The sequence below is a fragment of the Podarcis filfolensis genome (assembly GCF_964270895.1).
Source record: "Podarcis filfolensis genome assembly, chromosome: 1".
Taxonomy (NCBI): domain Eukaryota; kingdom Metazoa; phylum Chordata; class Lepidosauria; order Squamata; family Lacertidae; genus Podarcis; species Podarcis filfolensis.
The window spans coordinates 70094978-70117035 of record NC_139604.1 but is presented as its reverse complement, the minus strand read 5'-3'; the positions used below and the strand labels follow the sequence as shown (position 1 = coordinate 70117035).

Below are 22058 nucleotides of genomic sequence, written 5' to 3'. Positions count from 1 at the left end.
GAAATTGTATTTGGTAAGAAATAGTTTTAAGACAAACCCGACTGGTTGAGATCAAAGGCAGTTCTTTGTAGCCATCATGGGCTACATCATGTAGCCATTGATGGACTAAACCTCCATGCATTTGTCTAATTTTCTTTTACAGACATTTTAGTTAGGGCCCTTCAGCACATATTGGGGCAGAAAAATACATTAATTTTATCTTTTCCCCTCTCTCTGTTCTGAACCAAATGCTGTCAATTATATTGCATGACCCAAAGTTCTAGCATTTTGAACTGTCCCTCCACCCACTTTTCCTACACCAGCCAAGAAAGTACATTAGAACATAAGAAGAGCATGGCTGGATCAGGCCCATCTAGTCCAGGATCCTGTTCTCACAGTGGCCCTACAGATGCCTATAGGGAACCAGCAAGCAGGACCTCAGCACCACAGCACCACCCCCCTTTCTGCAGTCTCTAGAAAATGGTATTCAGAAGCATGCTGCCTTCAAGAACGGATGTAGAACGTAGTCATCAAGGTTAGCAGCCACTGATAGCCCTGCCCTCCATGAATTTGCATACTCCCCTTTAAAATCATCCAAGGCTATCACTGCCTCCTGAATTCCATAGTTTAACTATGTGCTTTCTTTTGTGTCTCTGTCATCTTTCAATATTCAGCTTCGTAGGATGTCCCCAAGTTCTAGTGCAGGCATAGGCAAACTCGGCCCTCCAGATGTTTTGGGACTCCAGCTCCCATCATCCCTAGCTAACAGAACCAGTGGTCAGGGATGATGGGAGTTGTAGTCCCAAAACATCTGGAGGGCCGAGTTTGCCTATGCCTGTTCTAGCGCGATGAGAGAGGAAGGGGAACTTTTCTCTATCCGCCTTCTTCATACCATGAAAAAGATAATAGAACATTTAGGAAAGCAACAACAGCAGAGTATTTTGAATATCTCACCCAAAATTTTACGAGGAAGAAGGCATTCTGAGGTCCTTTTCCAAACAGCTCCTTCAAGCCCCCCTTCTTTTCAGGGAATTTGTCATAAATCTGGCGAATGTCTACCGATTCCAGCAACGGATCGCTGTAAGAATGGTTGGCGTGCCCAATGTGCACAAAGAGGTGTTTGTTATACTGTGGAAGTAAAGAAATAAAAAGCGTTATTACTGATGTCATAAGAACTTTGCATTTCTAATGCAAATAACATTTCTTTGCATTTGTCGGGGCTTTACGCTCTTTCTGTTTGCACAATACCTAGAGGATTTATTTATTATTCCATGTAATAAATAAACATGCATGCTAAAATCAGTAGAAAAACAGGAATATAGGTGATTTGATGTCCTGAAATGGAAGGCAGTGCAAACAATCAGTCATGAAACTTGGTGCGAGGGAATCCGCCTATGCCTGTTCTAAATCTCGGGTTTTTGTGCAGAAAAATGAGGATTAAAAACAGAATGGATGAACTACAGGTGACCAGCAGAAGTGGCACAGGCTTTAGGAGCATTGGCCACCTCTGGACTGAGACAGCAGAGTCTGACTTCTGCCTGCCTCACCAGCTTGGAAGGCTGGAGGCAAAGTCACAGCACAGCTGAAAGGAAGCACAGCAGGAAGATTCTTCACAAACTTGCTTTGAAGGTGATGAAGTTAAGTCTGGTTTCTGTACAACAGCTGCTAAGAAAAACAGGAGGGAGACAACAGTTAGCAGTTTTTAATTGGATATAGAACTGAAATGCCTGGACACTGATTTGTGAAGTCTCTCTTCAAAAGCCTGCATTTATTTATATTCTATCTTTCTTCCATAGTGCACAAGGCAACGTACATGGAGGTTTGACCAGTTTAGTTTTCATTATATCATGTGTGCCCAGACTAGGTCATGGAACCCTTATTTGTCTTTAGCTGCATGACTATTGAAGGATATCAATTATAGTTGACAGGACGGAAAGTTTGTAAATTATTAGATCAACCCTTTTCGTGACAGTGGCATTGAGGTTCTAGGCTGCATCTCCGTTTTGCAGAGCATTTAAGGGGGGTGATGCTCTTGTATTTTGGACGTTGCTCATTTGTCAAAAAGCATGGCCACTGGTGAGATAAATAATAAGTAGCTGATTAGCTCTTATTGTCCCTAATGAAGGGATCGTCAATGGTTGCACCTGCGGAGGCCTTCCCTAGTTGCTGAATTTAGGCTTGAAAACAGAATTAAGTTGTAACCAATAGAATATTTCTGTGCAACATCTGAATCTGAAGAGGGCTTGCAAGCCCTGAACAAGGCCTGGGCTTGGTAGTGAGCTGGATGAGAGCTGATAAACTGACTCTGAATCCTGGCCATCATGGCACTGTGGGTGGGTGATTCCAGAGTCTGGATAATTGGTCAACTGCCTGCTTTGGAAGGGTCAGATTCATAGTCTAGAGTGCTCCATCTGTTGCTAGAGGCCACTGAGGCCACTCCTCAGTGGCCAGGAGTGCTTTTTACCAACCATGGTAGGCAAAACAGTTGTGGTGCTGCTCTAGAAGATGCAGCTGGTGCAGAATGCAGCTGCTCAACTGCTGACTGGAATGGAATACCACCATCATATTGCTGAAAGAACTTGCCTGGCTGCTAGTTAGCTATGAAACTAAGTTCAATATGCTGGTATTGGTGTACAAAGAGCTATACAGCTTGTGATCTGAATACCTAAAATATAGCCTCATCCCCTACATACACAACTGATCACTGACCGTGCCCCAGTAGTGGGCACACATGGGCACCTGCCCTGGGCGGCATGGATACATGCTTCGTTGCTGATCCATTCTGCACAGCATCTTTCATGTCGTGGCACCTACCCACTGAAACCTCCTCCAATTATATATTAGGCAAGCACCTTCCCTATTGTCTTTTTGAAACCTGCTGAAGGTGTTTCTCTTTCAGCAAACCAAATGAAGATCTTTATCCCAACTGACAACTGCACTGGCTCTGAACTGGTTTTATGTCCATGCTGCTGCTGTTTTTTAAATGGTTCTTAATACACACACACAGTTGAATACATTATTTTTTATTATATTCATACATGAAATACACAGTAATAAGTTGTGCTTGACTGTGGCTTGTGTGTGTTGTCTACAACAGTTTCTTTGGTTTGCAAACACACCCATAGGCGACCCAATGTCTTGCTTGTGGACTTCCCATAGGCATCTGGTTGAGCACTGAAGGAACAGAATGCTGAACAAGATGGTCCTTTGGTCTGATCCAAGAGGGCCCTTGTTACATCCTTAGGAATCCGTCTACCAGTTAACTACTTAAAATAACCTCACATGATAAAAGGTAGAGTAAAACAGAGAAAACATATTAATCTGTACCTGCAGCCAGCATTGTCATATTTCAGTAGCTTCCAAGTCAGGATTTAACACTATATCAGATCTAAATTCTATTCGTTCAATTATGAGCTAGTCCCACAGCTTTTCAATCAATTAGGAATATTTTTGTCCAAACTCCCCTTTCATAATAACCTGAATTATGTTACCTCCAAATACAAGTGGAAAACCTATCCAGTCTTTGCTTACAGACCAGAGGGGTAGCATCAGCCAAAAAGGGTGTTTCTTCTTTAAAGAGTAGAGTTCATAAACAAATGAATGGAGGGAGTGAATGCATGAATGAGCAAACACATGAATGAATGAATAAATGAATGAATGCTTATGAGTAAAAGCCTTTGAAAGGGCAGGCTTAACTTGCATACCGATCAGTTACACAAGAATTACAGTAATTATCGTCCTATTCTGTAACAATAAGTAATTACCATACAGCATCTGCACAATTGCTAGCTTTACCATCTTGCTCGAGATGCCAACTACAAAAGCAACAAGCTTGTTATCCTCTTTAAAACTCACGTCTAAAACTATGTATGTAAAAGTTTTTATGTATACACCAAACTGCACCTCTGTAACACCACAATTTAAATTAGACTTTCAGGCTTCAAATCGTTCTCCTAAAACCATCTATATTGAAATAGCCGTAGGGATGCTTACTGGACTTCTTCTCAATAATATCTTAGACCTCTGAAGTTAAGAATGTGGGAAATGGTAGAATGTTGCACCATCTAAGGACCTCAAGCCGGTCAGAAGTTGGAACAATCACAAATTAGGGATATATTGCCTAAATAATTCTTACAGCTTCCTTCTGAAAATCACCTTGATTTCTAGGAGCTTTTCCTTTTGACTTGTCATTGCAGAATATTCTCTAGGGATAAGGTGGAGCTGGTAACAACATTCATGCAATGCTTTAGAGTGTACAAAGTATTTCACACGCATTATCACAGCAGAAGCTGCAACCTTCCAACAGTTCAGGGCTGCCACTGAGATTGAGGGGGCCCAGGGCTATGCAATGTCAGCGCATTGTGATTGCAAGCTGACACCATTCGTGTGCACGACACAAGCACATCCTATGGCATGCATGCGCAGCCACCAGGGAACTTGGGAGAGCCCGGCCCTTTAATTGGAAATATTGGGGGATGCTATCCCCCCCACCTATGCAACAGTTTGACTTCACCCCCAAAGGCACACTCCTCCATTGTCTCCTGAAACAGACAGATGCTAACCAACCAACCAACATTATCGCAAGAATCTTTCCTGCAATCCTGTGAAGTAGGTCTGTCTTATTTACTACATTTGTATTTTACTTTCCTTCCATGAAACTTAAGACAGCATGCATAGAATGAGCTTAGCTTCAAAGCAAGATTGCTGCATTCTGTATCTTCAGCCATAATGAGAATGACAAGATACCGTATTTTTCGCCCTATAGGACGCACCGGCCCATAGGACGCACCTAGTTTTTTGGGGGGGGAATAAAGAAAAAAAATTTATCCCCCCCCAGGCCGCAGGAACTCCCACAGGGCTCCCTAGGCTGTGGATAGCTTCCCGAAGCGCGGGGTGCTCTGATTCAGTGCGCTCCGCGCTCAGGCAAGCAGGCTGCTATCCGCAGCCTAGGGAGCCCTACGGGAACTCCCGCGGGTTCCCCAGGCTTACGGATAGCTTCCTGAAGCCTGGAGAGAGGGGGGGTCGGTGCGCACTGACCCCTCTCGCTCTCCAAGCTTCAGAGGAAGCCTGCATTCGCCCCATAGGACGCACACACATTTCCCCTTCATTTTTGGAGGGGGAAAAGTGTGTCCTATAGGGCGAAAAATACGGTACATATCGTACATGTGAGAAATAAACCCAGTCCATCCTGGCTCATAGTGTATGCTCTTAGCAACCTCACCAACTTGGAATGTACTTCCCTTCTGCTTTATTTAGTAAGATTTTCTATGAAGGTCAATTCAGGGAGTGGGAGAAAAGTTCTCAAAAACTCATGTTTCATTTTTGTGGGCACAGAATTCCTTATACATAGTGCAGACCTACACATGAGTACTGCAAGTCCTGCATATAGAGTTTAGTGGGGCAATGGAGAAAGAGACTGAAAGTCACAAAATGATTGTGTTGTTAAACTTCTGACTTAGAAACTTAAGAGACACATTGCAAAAGACAGTGTGCTTTTCAAATCTAAAGCAAAGTTAAAGGCAGCTGTGGAGCTACTACAGTTGTTTGCTGATCTTGCCAAAAGTACCAGATGCTGCTGCAGCAACAGCAAAAATTCCAACATGTTTCAGAGGGACAGATGGTATGGCATCATCTCACAATATTCGAAGGACATAAATGTTTATTTTGACATTGCATGTGTGATTATTTTCTCCTTATGTTACTGTAATTCCTACACTAAACAGAATGATGACTAATCCCTTCAGTCACGGCATGTTTCTAATGAACGACAATGACAATGTAGTAGGCATTAAATGAATAGATTTTCTTATTTAAAAAAAAAGAACTCATGTTGGTTTAGAGACAACTGTACACCACTTATGAGATCACTCACACTTAAAAGAACACAGTCTTAATCTCCTCCACACCCTGGAGAAGAGGAGCAGGGAGGCTCTGAATGGGCAAAGGAGCAGAAATAAGCAGGGAGCAGACTTCTCAACTTGCATGCTGATCAGTGACAGATGGCGAGTGAGGGTCAAAGCCCTTCACAAAAGGCTGTGTCATAAAGGGGCAACTGAGGGGAGAGGAAAAGCCAGTCCAGGCTACCCCTTTCCACCCTGTCCATCCCATTCTGACTGCTGCAGACCCCACTTCCTGGCCTCTCTTCCTCCTCTCGGTGCAGTGAAGAGCTCAGGGCCATTTCTCTTACTTCCGACAGAGAACCTTCAGGCACATGGGTGGCTGAATGCCACAGCCGGACAAGCGGAGGATCTTTTCAGTGTGGTGGGCTGCAGCCTGGAGCATTGATGTACACTCGGGTGGGGCATGACTCCCTTCTTCCTCACTTTTCCAGGATTGCACTTGAAAACTTCAGTAACAATACCTCTTACAACTCAGTTTTCAGTAGAAGCTCAGAAAATACAACAAATACCTTTCATTTACATCATTATCCTTTCTGCCTGTTATATGCTAGGTTTGCAGAAGGTCATTTCCAAGGAGAAAATTGCCCACCCCAGTACTTAAGGGTTCAGGACTGAGATTCCTTTAACATTTTGATGTTATGGCCCTTGTGCTTGTTTTTAAGAAAGAAGTTTAAGAAAGAACTTGAGAACATACATTCACGGACTGTTTCACCCGTACTATCTAAAGTAACCTCTGTAGCTTTGAGATGGCTGCCTCTTACTGAACTCTCTCGTATTTGAAGAATGCTGCCTGTAAGGCCATGAAAAATGGCTCTTGTCAAAAAATACCAGGAGAAAAAGAAATTATAATCCATTTAGGAATTCAAAGGAACCAAGACAAATTGCTGGTGTCAGGGGATGCTAACATACAAGCTGTGGCAAAACAAAGACAAGTCACCTGCATTTGTTTTACTTGCTAACATACAATTAAGCATATCATAATAATGTGTTTTATTTAAAACTGCCATCCCATTCAAAACTCAACAAGCAGGGTGGAAAACTTCAAACAGTGCGAGTGTTTCATTATATATATGTTGAAGGATCATGATGTGCTTCACTCTGAGACCTCTTGTGCATGGAAAGTCAACAACAAGAACTACCCTGTCACCACAACATAATGCTAAGAAACCTTATGACAAAATGTAAGGTACAGTACGTATGCTGTTCCAATTGTATTTCAACTGCATTTTATTGCTAGTCCAAATGCATTTCAGAGATTCTGTGTGCCTCTGAAAGGGCAAATGCAGCCATGGAGAGCAATTGGGATGGAGGCTGTGGTGCAGAGGGAGTGTTAACCCTTTCTTTCCATGCTGTTAATCCAATTCCAGACATACATACAAGCCCAGTGGAATTGGGAGAGGGATTCAGACTGAGAAAAAGCTGCAGGAAAGAGAGTTAAAAGCACCACTCCGATAAGGCCATAGCCCCAGTCCAGATTATTCCCTGCCTCCATTTTCCAAAAAGAAGAGTCTGGTGATCAGGTGGTTTTCCTGCCACCTTCTGCCGTTTGGTTTTAGGAGACAGTTGAAGGCCCAAACTAGCCGGACCATGTGCTGTATATTGTGACCTGTCCTTCTGGTAAGCCACAGCAATGCCAGGGACTGGATGCCATGTCAACACCGCTGCCCTCACTGATCATTACGGCTCTTAGGACTGCACATAACATGTTCCTCTTTAGAAAATGAAAATATGGAAACAAGGTCTTCTAACGACCTGCTGAAGCAGAACCAGCAGAGGGAGCTGAAACTGCAAACTTGATTCATGGTGCAATCTTGTACATGCTTACTCACAAGTAGGTCGCACTGAGTTCCAAGGGACTTGTTCCCACATCAGTGTCCACATCAGATTGCTGCCTTTATTCCAAAGTAGTAGCTACTTTATCAAACGCATCTTAGCAACAATAGAAAATCCGCACCAACCTTATGCTCCCTAATCTTAAAGCAGGTTAACATTGGCAAAGGGCAACCCCGCTTTGCTCTCTCTAAATTTTTGGCTAATGTGGAGAAAGTAATGGCTATGATCCTGATGCTTTGATGAGAACCCATTAAATTCACCGTCCCTGTGCGTAACATTATCAGTATTCTCTACAGTGACTGGCAGAGCAGTTACAGGACATGAGGCATACCCAGCCCTATGTGGGAGATACCAGGAATTGAACCTGATACCTTCAGCATACAAGGCAGATGCTCTGCCCCTGAGCTGTGGCTGTGACCAGCAGTTTCCCCATATGGAACAAGGATGTGAATGACCCATGCCTGCTCTTGTGAGGGGTAGGCAGCTTCTCCAGCTTCATGGATTATGTAAGCACACCGTTAGATTTGGCTCAATGACATAATCTCTGGAAATATACTTAGAATGGTAGAGTTGGAAGGGACCCCTAGGGTCATCTAGTCCAAACCCCCCCTCCTGCAATATAGGAATCTCAACACGCAGTCCCCCACCCAATTTGAAACCATAACAGACCCTGTTTAGCTTTGCAAACATGCGGACAATTTTACTGCTGCACCACTAGGAGGAGGGTAAGTGTGCGGTTTGGTCATGGATGACCTACACCTCTAAACCAGGTGTGGTGAACCATTGGCCTTTCAAATGCTACTGAAGTAAAGCTCCCTTCATCCCCATCCCTGGCAATGTTTGCTGGGGCTGATGGGAGTTGTAGTTCAGCAATTGGAGAACCAGATGTTTGATATAGCTGCTCTAAACCCTCCAGCTGGCATGCAATCTCTTATAAATCTCTTTTCAATGACATGAAAAAGGAAACAAACACTGCTTGCTGCGGAAAAGGGAATCTTTCTCCTCTATCCTTGGCCTTGTATTTCAGCTGGTGAACAACAGAGAAACTTCTACTCTGCTTCACAAACCACCCCCACCCTATGTTTTCCTTATGTGACTTTTTGGCCATATCACTGCAACTGCGGATGGCAAGAACTCAGTAAATTCCACGTTCAAGAGAATGCTGAGACCCGATTAGGATGTGATGATCAGGTAAAACCAAGTCACCTTCCTATTTCAGCCGATCAAGTACATCTATACAGCTGGAGAGGCTTGAGCTTTCAGGTGTGAAATGCAAGACCTGAATCAAAAGCCTTTTCAGCACGTAGACAATCAGTGTAAACATCTGTCTCCAAAAGGCTCTGTTTCAATAGTTGTATGTTGTCTTCTAAGGGGAAAGTCATGCCTACATCGAAAGCTAAACTTCATTCAACATGTTGAACAGCAGTATTGAAAAAGCAACCATATTGTGCATCTTAATTTCTGTACTGTTGTGCTATTTTCCGCTCACAGCCTTATTGCTATGAAGATTACTCTGATGTAAGGTTGCCACAGTATGTCTCTGATCATTACTGTAGGAAAACACTTTATTGATAATGCCTACTTGCAAGGCAAGTACATTCAATTGTTCCCAGAAAAGAGTTATAGAAAGCATAAGATGAGGCTCCACTCTACAGACTATTGTATTTTGCAAGGTATTTGAAGCAAAGAAAGGTTTCGTTTTCCAGGTTTTTCATAAGTGCATTCACTTTTCATAAAGAAATAAAATCTGCATAAAGCAGCAAGTTTAACATGCCCCGCCCCCGCAAAATGAAACCAAGATGACAATTGACACTGAAAATATTATTATCCTCAGCCTTCGAAGTTTACCAAATCTCTGTGCTATTATAGATAGATGGATAATGATGATAGATAGATATAGATAGCTGAAGTCTTCTCAATGCCCTAAAGCTGATTACAAGAACAAACATAATAAATTCATGTGCTCTATTCCTTGAAAACAGCTAGAGTATATTCTAGGATTTGTGAGGGGCACCATGAACCAGCTCTGTTGATCACACAAACAGAACATGTGATTTAGAAGTTTCCATGGGACAGGCAGATGTTTGCATTGCATTAGTGAAAAGATGCGATACAAAACTGCAAGAGTAAAGAGGCACAACGACTGCTATAAAGGATATTTGCGTAATTCAGGGTAATACTTACAGAATCTGGATCTCTTTGTTGTTCAAGAAAAGCTGAAAATTCCACCAATCTGAGTTTAGTTGTTCCAATAGATCGACCTTGCCAAGCAGGAACTGAGGGGGCTGGAGCTGATGCAGGTTCAAACCCTGAAGTATAAATGATCAGCAACGTCTTTGCTAGTTTTAGATTACGATTGCATTGTATTATTTATTATTGTGGATGAAGAAAACTTGATGCCAGCCTATTTTATTATAACTGTTCAAATTCAACTACTTTTAAGCTCGTTCTCAATTGCTTGGAAATCTGGTTATTTTACATTCATAACATTTGTGTTTTACTTGTTGTTAAAATTGTATTGCTGTTTCCTCCCTCAAGTATTACATTCTTCTTTGTAAACAAAAGAAAAGCCTATTCAATATATTGTATTTGATGTATCAGGACTGTGCAATTCCTTCTATAATACCGTATTTACTCAAATCTAATGCTCACCTTTTTTGGCCAAATTACATTGCAAAAATTAAGGTGGGCATTAGATTCAATGGCACATTTACATTTGCCAGCAAATACTTTTTTTGTTTTGTTTCAAGGATCTGAAAATTGAGGTGTGCGTTAAATTTGATGGTGCATTAGACTCAAGTAAATACGGTAATTAGACAACACTTTACAAGAAAACATTAAAATAATCACAGAAACCTCAGTAAAATAAGTATAAATGAAGTAGTCCAAGACTGATGCAACTCTGAAAGATTCATTACTGGGAATGTTTGTATCCATAAGAGCCAAGGAGACCAATCTTAATGAAGTCAATAATCATTTTAAAATAAAGTCAATTAATTGAATGATTTTATATTCCTTTAGTTTATTGCATATGAGGCCAAAGGGTATGGTTTTAGATTTAGAACGGACAAAGAAATGTGCCATTTCTTCACAGATGTTCCTACAGTGAGGAATTCTGGAACAGGTAATGCCATTATGGCTCTAAAAGTAGATGTGGATTAGATGATTCGAATGCATATTCCATCCTCTCTGCATAGATAAATATTGTATACACAAACTCACAAATACATTCATCCGAGCTAGATGACCAATGAGACTACTGAACTCCCTTGTGTAGATGTAATTAAAGGCTGCAACCTGTGCCAGGCACTAAATACGGAGTGGGTCCAAAAAAATCTAAACAAATGGATAAATCTGTAATTGTTACCTGAAATGGGAGTTGCGACAGTTGGCTGTATAGGGTAGGCTTGCTGGACAAATGGCTTTATGCTGAAATAAACCATTGGACAATGAAGTCAGATATTAACTGAAGTATTTAATAACAGTAACAAGAAAGCACATTTTGTTTCTAGTAAAGACAACAGTGTAAACCTCCTTTTAGAGCAGTATTTCTTAGTCTGAATTAATGGCCTAAAGCAGGCTTCCTCAACCTCGGCACTCCAGATGTTTTTGGCCTACAACTCCCATGATCCCTAGCTAGCAGGACCAGTGGTCAGGGATGATGGGAACTGTAGTCTCAAAACATCTGGAGGGCCGAGGTTGAGGAAGCCTCATCTAAAGCTAGTCCATCCTGGGACGAGTGTAGTGTAGAGATTAAAGAGTTGCAGTCCTGAGGAACAAACACAGATTTAAAATGGAGGAATCTTCTCTCCTTGCTCAGCAACTTCAGATTGGCACCTCAATGTGTATGAGCCAGTGGCCCACCTTACGGCCACCCAATCCATTCCCTGCCCCCTTTTTTGGCTCCATAGCTGCTTGCTGCTAATATTTTGGTTCATTGGTCAAATCAAGAAATACACAAAGCTGGGCTGGGGAAGTGTGGAAGCCCTTCCTAGCGACTGGCCTTCAGGATGTTTGTGACATGACTCTCTGCCAACACCTCCACAAAGAGTGTGATTGGAAGTGGACCTCAGGACTGTGCACATCCATTTGTTTGTTTAAAGTTTATTAGCCGCTGTTCAGCCAAAGCGCTTGAAGTGGCCAAGAAGAGGCATGTAAATGTACAATGGGAGTACCATATTGGTCCAAATATAAGCCACACTTTTCCTCCAAATTCTGACAGCGAAAAGTTAAAGTGCGGTTTATATTTGTGACTTTCCCTTTCCCCCAACAGCTCTGGTGAGGCTTGGGAGCAGCAGGTGGGCTGCGCACTATTGCGCCACGCTGCTGGGCTGCTCTTGGGGAGGCCGTTGGCAAAGTGGCACGGCTCCCCACCCCCAGGGAGTAACCTGGGAGCACGGGGCAGCGGTGTGCAGCCCGCTCGCCACTCCCAAGCCTACCTCGAGCTGCCAGAAAGAAGGGGGGAAGGCCGGTGACAAAGCAGTGCGGCTCTCCCTCCCCCCAGGAAGCAGCCCGGAATTGTCTTTTTTTCTCTTCCCTCCTTCAATTTTAAAAGTGTGGCTTATTTGCGGGTGAGTCTTATATTCGGGCCAATACGGTAATTCATTGTTCTAATGAGGAAAGCATTCAGTCAGGGGAAGCATTTCGACTTGCCAGTTGGAAGAATCCCCCCACTCCTCACCCCACACACTGTTCCAGGGGGGTTTCTTACACACACACACACACACACACACACACACACACACACACCTTTTCCCCCCTGGGCGACGGGGGAAAGAAAGCCCTGTTGTGCAAGTGGAAGTCCTTATACAGGGCTTATGCTGATGGGAGTCCCGCCCACAATATGCACAAATTAGTGCCTGAGCTGAAGGACAGGTCAGCCTTTGCCAACCTGGTGCCCCTCAGATGTTTAGGACTACAACTCCAGTCAGTGCAGATGTATAGATAGCACAGTTGTGCTGGCCAGGGCTGATGGGATCTGTAGACCAAAACATTTGGAGGACCATAGGATACCAAATGCTGCCCCAGGCTGTGTAAACACCACACATTAAAAGAACCACCAAAGGAACCTGGGAACTGTACATTACCCCTCACAGAATTACAGCTCCAACTATCAATGAGCCATGGGGTTTTCCAGGACCAAACCAGACGTAATATTAAATGGATGCAAGCATTTACCATACCTGACTTTTGTTCTTTAGTTAGCAGCTGGGGTGGGGAGAGGGGGCAGAAAAGTATCTGGACCATGATATGTGGGGGATTAACCTAGCCCCACTCCCCAGGGTTGTGGTCCAAATAGAAACACATCCCTTCCTGAAATCCTAAAATCTGCTCCTAAGGTGAGGCTGGAACTAATTTCTGTACAGCTTGAGTATCCCACCATTGACCCTAATTGAAACAGCCTTTGTTTTAATCCTCATTAACAGGCACTGTGGTGGCTGGGTAAATGTGCTGGAAAACTAGTATTAAGTATAGAAAGCATTCTGGTCACACAAATGCTTCATCTATTTCCCATGCCACCACTGCCACACTCATTACGTTCTTTAGTTATAGCCTCTGGGATTGAATTCCTCTGGCTAGGTACACATCATTTTTGGATATACACATGCATTCAAATGAACACATACCTACCAATGTGTATTACAACATATACATACAAACAAGTGAAAACAGTGGTGCTCAGTCTCTTTTTCCATCACTTACTCTTGTGAAGATCCAGGCTGTCCTGTTTGTATCATCCCTGGCCAAAACTGCATGGGAGTGAAAAAAATAAAATTAAATATTTTTATTTTAACACACACAACTTTTTTCAATTGCTCTCTTTCGGGGCACATTTCCTATATATATTTTCCACTAAAGAATTTTATAAGGGAAGGGGGAAGTACATTTTATAGAGAAATTAATTGATCCATCCTTCATTTCCTACCAATCATTGTTCTGAAATGTACTTTTTTATTGCAGCCAATTAACTTACTCCAGGTGCTCCAGGAAACGTCGGACGGGGAATTCCTGGCAGGCCCAACTTATTGTGAATCGCTGTTGCAGATACTATTTGAGCTGATGACATAGCGGCCATGTGCTGGAGTGCTTTGTCCTTTGCAGTCTGATCCTTCAACATGACAATTACAGGCATTCATTAATAGACTGGACACAACAAATCACACCAAGCAAGCACAGCTAGGAAGCACATATGCTAAAATTAAATTTTTTTAAAGGCACAGGAAATGTGAAAAATAAAAGCATACCATGCAGGGGGGGGTGTAGCACAAGGGGTAAAATACATTTGGATTTCCTCAGGGTAAAGTTCTCTGCTCCATATTATCATGACTCGGTTTAAGTATGAATACAATTCCCTACTGCAAATCGGTAGGAAGTCAGCTAGAATTTAACCCAGGACTGAATTTTATCTCCCCCCCCCCCCACAAACCAGAACAGAGTCTGAACCATCATTTGAAAGTCTTTGTTGAGCCCAAACAGGAACACAACAGCAGCAACAAAATCAGGTGACTAGTTCATAATAGAGATTTGTCTAAATACACAACAGCCCTGATAGGGGTAATGATCTGAAGGCAGCTGAGGCTACTGTCTTGCTGAAGCTAAGCAGGTTTGGCTCTGGTCACTGCCTGCAGGTGAGACTACCTGGGAATTGCATGTAAGCAGCCTTGGGCCCCATGACAGAAGAAAGGTGGGTTATTAATGTAGGAAACGAATGATGTCACTGATTGCAACCAGATGGGAACCTGAGACCCTGAAACTAACATCTATAAGGATTTTTAGGTATTTCTGGAATCCACCTGGCTTCTCTTTAACAGCCCTCTCTTCCAAGAGCTCGGGAGAAGGAAGCCTGTTGCTTTAAAGGCCACACTTCACTCTAAGAGGCTGGAAGAAGAATAGGAAGGCAGGGCAAGGCGAGGCATGCACTGCACAATATTTCACACATGCTGTAGTGCTAAGCTACTGCTGGTGCCTATTAAAGTTGTGGAAAACTGAACCAGAGGATTTAATCCAGCCAAAGTTAAATACTTTTAAAGCCTATTGCTTTCAGCAGCAGAGATTTAAACCTGTACTTAAGGCTTCTGTTGAAACCCAGCTTTCCTTAGGTCTGACTGTACCCTTAAAGGCTCCACACCCACGCCTGGTGAAGTAGGAACCCCAGAAATACTTGGGAAATACTTGTTTCCATATATGTTACTACATATATTATTTATGATACTAAATGCTAAAAAGGTTTATTTTATAACAACCCTCAATCTATAAATGATACTGTTCAAAATCAGCGGTGGACTTGCTCTAATGCAGTTTCTCCAACTTAGGTCTCTGACAGTTTTTGGACTACAACCCCCATCATCCCTAGCTAGCAGGACCAGCGGCTAGGGATTATGGTAACTGTAGTCCAAAAAGAGCTTGAGATCCAAGTTTGGGAAACCTTGGTCTAAAGGTAACCCTGGTTATCCCCAATCCCAATTATCAGCCATGCCAGGGTCAAGCCAGAACCATGGGCAGGTGCACCATGGTTTAGATGTGTGATCTGCAGAGCAGGATCCCTGAAGTAGGTGGCTGGAGCTGGGAGGTACTGGAGTCTAAAGTACAGCAGGCACTGCTCTCTTGAGCAAGCAAGGGCAGCTTGCTAAGCTCCTGGCGCTTATGCCGAGTAAAAGACTGAAGAGGGCTCTGAGGCTTGAAAGTGTACAGTCCATAGAAGCTCAGGTCCCAGCCTGAAACAATCAAGTTCAGATCCCAGCCCTGAAGTAAATGACCTTTGGGAGTTAACCAGGCAGCTGTTTTATATTTCTCTCTCACCCTATTCCAAAGGCTCATGCTAAGGAAGCTAGACACAACCCAAACACAATGAATCCCTTGTAGGAAGGTACTCAAATCCTATACAGGCCTGCCATAGTACGTCTAGCCTTAGATTTGAATACTTGGCTGCACAACTGTACAGGGCCTACATGTCACTTGGTGGCTGCTTGTGAATAACAGAACCAAGCGAAGGAAGTCAACTGCGCAAGGAAGGTGCATTTCCCTGGCCTCACTTTCCCTGGCATTTCCCAGCATTCACACACCGAGCTCCCTCACCTCCACCATCACCATATGGGACCACAGTGCAGGGAGGTGGCTCCTTTGGGTGGCTCTCTGTGAAGCGGCTTGGAAGCCCTGGATTTGGGGTCCCATTGGGTAAGAAGGTACTGGCAAGGTATGGGAAACTGTACCATGGACCTCTAGGTCTTTCTAGGGAACCATGCCCTTGTTACGAATAAATTTGGCTTCAGCAGAATTCTGTAGCAGCCTTATTTATACATTCCACGCCCCAAGTTCCTCTTGCTTTGAAGGAAAAAATGTTTTGGGCGAAAGCTAAACTTTGGGTATAAGACTGAACGATAAAGGAACACAAGCGCTAAGAGGCAGATTCATTGTTACAAGCAAAATCGCAAGCATGCTAGCCAGGAAAGCATGCCATCCAATATGGTATACGAATCCGCACACATAATTCCCCCCAAAGCCCGTAATGAGAAGTTCAGCAGCTTCTTCATTTCAACAGCTCCTTTAGAAACAGCAGAGGCTAACAGTACAGTTAAAGCTAGCTAAAAGAAAAAAAAGAAAGAAAAGGGGGGGGAGCCTGCCAAGCACAGCTGAAGTATGTAATACTTGCTTTACTGAAAAAAAATACTTACCATGCTTGTTACCTGGATGCAACAACAAAAAGTTTGTTAAAATGCTTCTGTACAAGTGTAGTTTCTTAGCAAAATATGCTCTAGCACAATTAAAATTGGAAGGTGTTCCTAGTCATTTCGTACACAGAGTTTAACAGTTATTATTAATTTTCACCAAGGAACTGATTCATCAAAAGAAGAAAAGGACTAATTGTATTAATGCCTGCCACGCTGATAAAATTAAATGACCAGCTTGGCAGCTCTTAGGTCCCCATTTAAAAAGCTGTGGAAACTGCTGTAATAAAACTATTACAGGTTGCCTATTTTATGCTGGTTTGCTGGGGGTATGGGCGGCAGGGGGAGCAGCTGCTCTCAGAGGTATCTCCCCCCGCCCCCCCCAAAAAAATCCTGAGCAGAATTCAAGCGGAAACCTGATTAGGTGTTAATGCTTCAAGAAGCGACATTAACACCTGTGGACCCATCTGTAGCCTGCTCTTCCAGAGTCACAGGGGAACTGGCTGAGAGCAATATGGCTGCTGAAGAAACCCAGCTTTTAGCAGCAGCGGGGATGCCGTAGAGTGAGAAATCAACTTATTCAAACAATTATGCCAACTGCTTGACCTATTTTTTGACTCCTGAGGTTTTTGGGTCTTGCATTATTATTCCAAATAGTTAGCAAGGAACTCTTCAGAGTGAAAAACGAAACGAAACTGCCTCTTTCGACCAGATTTATAATGATAAAAGAGGGACTCTGCTTTGTTTTCTTGTATCACAGGCAGCACTCAGTGACTGTACATCTGTTAGTGTCATGGCTGGGCCAGTGGCACTCATGCCAGGAATGAAGCTTGGAGCTTCCATTCCGTAACCAGGCAGGGCAAGAGAGGGCCAAGTGCCTGACCAGCCCAGAAGCTTCAGGTTGCCTGCCAATTGGAGGAGCAATGTCACATGTCCATATTCCTTTTTCGTTCCCAAAGAGAGCTTTTGCTGCACAAGCATGTACAGACCCCAAGCGGCTATATAATTCATATGTGGATCAATGAAACTGAGGTCAAGTGAAGGATTATATTATTCAATAAATTTATAACAGCTGTTTTATCATTTCTTTTAATTACATGCCATTGTATTTGCATTCCATTTGGTCAAAATTTAACAAATAGATATGTGCATATACATTTTATATGTATCTGTGTATGCTGGGTGTGAGTAGGGCAGAACAGCTAACATAACTGCAGAATGTACATAAAAAAGTGTGTCCTTTTGGAAAGAAATTTTCTATTCAGTAGAATGAAAAATCGGGGTGCTAAAATTTCTTACTTGTTTGGAGTCTTAAATCATTTCTTGTCTGAGGGAACCCCAGGCAATGTGTGGTTTGTTTGTTCCAGAATAACTTATGACCCACTATTATCTGGATTAAATGGCTAATTTGTAAAATAAAACATGGTGTATAAAAAAGGCATATTCCAGCATATTACAGGGCATGGATAGGACTAGGTAGAATTCAGGGTCTCTTCAAATCCTCTGATTATCAACCCTACATAATGAAAAGGAAGCTTTACCTTCCTCACTCATATGCAGCTATTTCTGATGTAACTCATAACAACTGATTAATCACACATTAAAATGCTACATGACAGTCTGAGCAGCTAGTGAAGAAGACTACATCCAATTAAAACTGGATGGGGAATTTAGGCAGGCAGATTAGTAGTAATTACTGAAACTGGAATTTGGCCAAGATACATGACTTAACACCCGTATTCTCCACCTCTGAGTGCACTGGGATCTTTAATGAACACAAGCGATCAAGACCTTGACTTCCTAAGAAAACGGGTGTGTGTTTCCACTGTCAGTTATGCTGCAGTAAATACGAAATAGCTTAATTGTAGTCACGCAAAATTATGCAGTCACTAGGCAAATGTGGAGCAGAATTTGTTTAGATTAGTTTGCCTTCAAGTGCCATGATTGGCTTCTGGTGCTAGTAATGCTAACATCATTTTCCTGTCGTTTACAGTAAAGTGTTCCTTGGCTGACTCTCATCTAGTATTGATCTTTGAAACCTTGGAACAGGCAAGCATTCCCCCAAGGTGACCCTGAAACAGGCCTTGAATGTCTCTTGCAATACGTTCTTTTCCAAAAAAAGGGGCGGGGCTTTATTTGCTTCCGTATTCTGTCATTTTTGATCCATAAATTTAGCAATAGCTAAATTCTTGACTAAGCTGAGAGGTAGTTTTCATATTTAGACATACAGGGACCATTGCAATACTGTTCCCCAAGAAAAATGATCGCCACCCAAGTAATTATCTACATAGCCTTGTTCCCTAAAAAAAGTCCCTCCTACTTCTGGGAGAGAATTTGGAGGGTATCACATGTGAGGCATGGACTCCCAATAAAATATGTGGATAGAGAAAGTGGTTTGTGGGCGAAGTTCTCACATAAATGGCCAGAAGAGATGGGATGGATGCCTAGGCTGGGAGAAGTTGGTTAAAAAGAAAGAAAGCGGGTACAGTTGTACCTTGGTTCTCGAACGGAACGTGTTCCAGGAGTCTGTTTGACTCCCAGAACCATTCGAAAACCAAGGCTACAGCCAATCGGAAGCCACGGAAGACATTCAGCTTTTGAAAATTGTTCGAAAACCGGAACACTCACTTCTGGGTTTCAGTCATTTGGGAGCTGATTTGTTAGGAGCCAAGGCGTTTGAGATCCAAGGTACGACTGTAAACCTAATGGCATTGCCTTTCTGTCCAAGCTGTTGCCCCTGGTTTGGCTCCACCTGTAAACGTGTGGAGGAGAGAGAGGATCCCAACAGCTCACTTCACTTCACTCCACTCCACTCCACTCCCTGTGCTCTCCAGATTTGTGATGTGTGGTTTCTATGTGCACAAAGTGGTACACACAGAAATTTTTCTGGAAGCCTAATCATGCAGGGTTCCTGATGATTGGAAAGGGTCTACAAACAGAGAAACCCCATTGCTACCATTTGCCCGATGCACAAAAGTCAGGTGGTGAGGGTCTTCTGCCACTATCCTGCTCTCTTTCCCACTTGTTTCCTCTACGTGTAAAGCCAAACGTAAGAAAGAGCATGTGAAGAAAGATTTATTTGAAAATGAATAGTTATGTGTGGCCAACTGCATGAAAAATAGAGTGGTAATGAGCATTGCAGATGGGAGTAGGCAGAACAGCAGGAACAATTGTTGCATGTGGACAGAAAGAAAGGAGGATGCTGGGCAAGTAGGGGCTATAAAGCAGGTTCTTGGAAGAGAGGGGTGATCTTTGGTTCAGAGAGAGGGTTTCCTGCTCATTGAGATGTACCAGTTGTGACCAGTTCATAAGCAGTGACTAAACCAGGCATAGGTAAACTCCGACCCTCCAGACGTTTGGGACTACAATTCCCATCATCCCCTAGCTAACAGGACCAGTGGTCAGGGATGATGGGAGTTGTAGTCCCAAACATTTGGCGGGCCGGAGTTTGCCTATGCCTGCACTAAACACAACAGCCCTCTCCCCACTGTGTATCTCCAGTATCTTATATTCAGAGTTCTATTTTTCTGTTTCTCTGTAACAGAAAGTGTCACTTAGTGATTATGGTGGATAGGCACAGATAAGACTTGCACTCCACAAATTTATCTCATTCCCTTATGAATGCACTTTGTGAGTAATTGCTCTGTCTGCCACACATACTCTAACAATAATTTTCATTGGGTGATCCCAAATTCTAAGGTTGTGAAGGAGCGTAAGTAAGATGCCTCTCGATCCATCTCTTCTCCTCATTATGGAATTTTATAAAACTTCCTTATGGGTCTCCCTTTCATCTTTTTTTTTATTCTGAACTACAAAATACAATGCACCCTGAGCAAAGGCTAAAGGGAAGGCAATCCACCTCACTGAGAATTTTGGTTGCTCTTCCGGGGTCAGACAAAGTAGCTGTACATGATAAAAGGTGAGGGGAGATGGGGGGCATGTGTGTAAAACACAAAAAGAGCTTTGGAGCTGAGGAAAACAGGAATCAAAGTGCTTGTACAGAGCACAAGGTGCTGATGGTTATCCTATGCATTCGACAAAACTCTTGAGGCTGCATCTGTTATGAAGCTGAGTGTAATATGTTCATGATTAATAATTTTATTGTTTACTACTTTGTTTACTAGTTGCAAGCCATTAGAGAACATTAACAGATATGGGATATATTAATATTAAAAGTAAACCAACATTTACATTTGTTCCCTCCCAACTCTACAATGCTATTATATCTTTTAATGAATCAGAGCCCTGTGTATCCTTGAGTGCCAATTGGTTTTGAAGTAAATGCCATAAAAGATTAACATGCTGGCCATGTTACATCCACCATAGTTTAGTTTGCTATATACAAACTTCTGCAAGCCTCTGACTAGCACAACTTCCTCCCTTCTCATTTTCTGGTTCAGAAGGGTTTGGAAACTGCTGCTTCCATTTTTGCTTAGCCATAGTTTGTTGTATCATCTAAACTGACAAATGTGCTTAATGTTAATTACAGCTTTAAAAAACTAAACTAAACTAAACTAAACTACAGACAAGCATAATGTCCAAATGTGGTCATTCCATTTTTTAAAAATCTGTGATAAAACAGGTTGGAATGGATTTTTTAAAGGCAAGAAATCAGCAACTTTTGTTCATCATCTGTTCTAAAACTAATGTACACTTCGAAATAATTCATTGAGCCTAAGCAACCTACTCAAAATGATTTTGTATCCCAGGGAAATGAAAGAGATATGCAATATAACTTTTCAAAATATATTCTTCGTATAATTAAAAGAAGGGATAATGTGCATTTTAAAAAATCAACAGCATAAATTATGAGGTATTGCATATTTTCATTAAAACCCACATAGACATCTAACAAAACATTACTTTAAAAAATGTTCAGGCAAAGAAGCTGCAATTTGCTCTTAAAATGAATTTTACAGTAAAGCATGAAATACTAGCATAAAACAGTTTTCTAATAAGTAATTTTACAAATCTTAGTTCTGCATTTAGACTGTATTGATTAGAATAACCTCTGAAATTATTTGCTGGAGCTAAAAAAAACAAACCATGGAAGTATACAATTGTACTGGGCAAAAGACAGTTGAATAATTGTAGCCATGATCTCCAATTTGCTTATTATTAGAGAAGACAGTAGTAAATACAAAAGCCGGCTATTTCAGCCAGGCAATAGCTAATGCTAAAAGAGAACCCACATTCAAAGCTATTCCAACTTGCTGCCTAATGAGGAGCAATTAATCCATCTTATTGTATCTCAAAATGCAGAAGACTTCATTCACATCAAAGGGAATTTTCCAAGGCTTTTATCATTGTTCATTTATTAAAAACAAGAAAAAGAAAAAGGCTCTATAGAGCTATCTTCAGCATCCTAACTGTCAACAGTATTTTCTTTTTACATGCAGGCAGCATGGAATGTACACTAATGGATTTTAAAGCACCACATACATGCAAACTGTAGGCATTTTTAATTTTTTTTGGCTTCCTTTAATGAATTTTAAGCTTACATGCTAATGAATACTGGAAATCAAAGCCAAATATCTAGTTATCTCTAGGACAAAATACTCTTTTAATATCCATACACCTGCTCAGATCTTTTGGGGAGAGATATCCACATCTATTTTCCCCCCAAGTATGAAACTGTTCCAGTGTTTACAGAAGTAACACACTATGGCACACCAATGCA

General features: G+C 42.2%; 1 protein-coding gene across 38 annotated transcripts in view; it reads right to left on the bottom strand.

The window, feature by feature from the left end:
- The window catches only part of TEAD1 (TEA domain transcription factor 1), a 173117-nt gene that overhangs the window by 16275 nt on the left and 134784 nt on the right, over positions 1-22058 (bottom strand). For 28 of the 38 annotated variants that reach the window (XM_083599399.1, XM_083599400.1, XM_083599366.1 and 25 more), the window contains 5 exons: positions 13687-13821; positions 13416-13462; positions 11080-11141; positions 9897-10021; positions 934-1107 (listed from right to left, as the gene is read on the bottom strand). In XM_083599399.1, coding sequence (XP_083455525.1) covers positions 934-1107; positions 9897-10021; positions 11080-11141; positions 13416-13462; positions 13687-13821 — 543 coding nt within the window. Of the gene's footprint in view, positions 1-933; positions 1108-9896; positions 10022-11079; positions 11142-13415; positions 13463-13686; positions 13822-16384; positions 16397-22058 lie in introns of all 38 variants that reach the window. The other 10 variants (XM_083599364.1, XM_083599386.1, XM_083599371.1 and 7 more) reach the window with 1 other exon arrangement.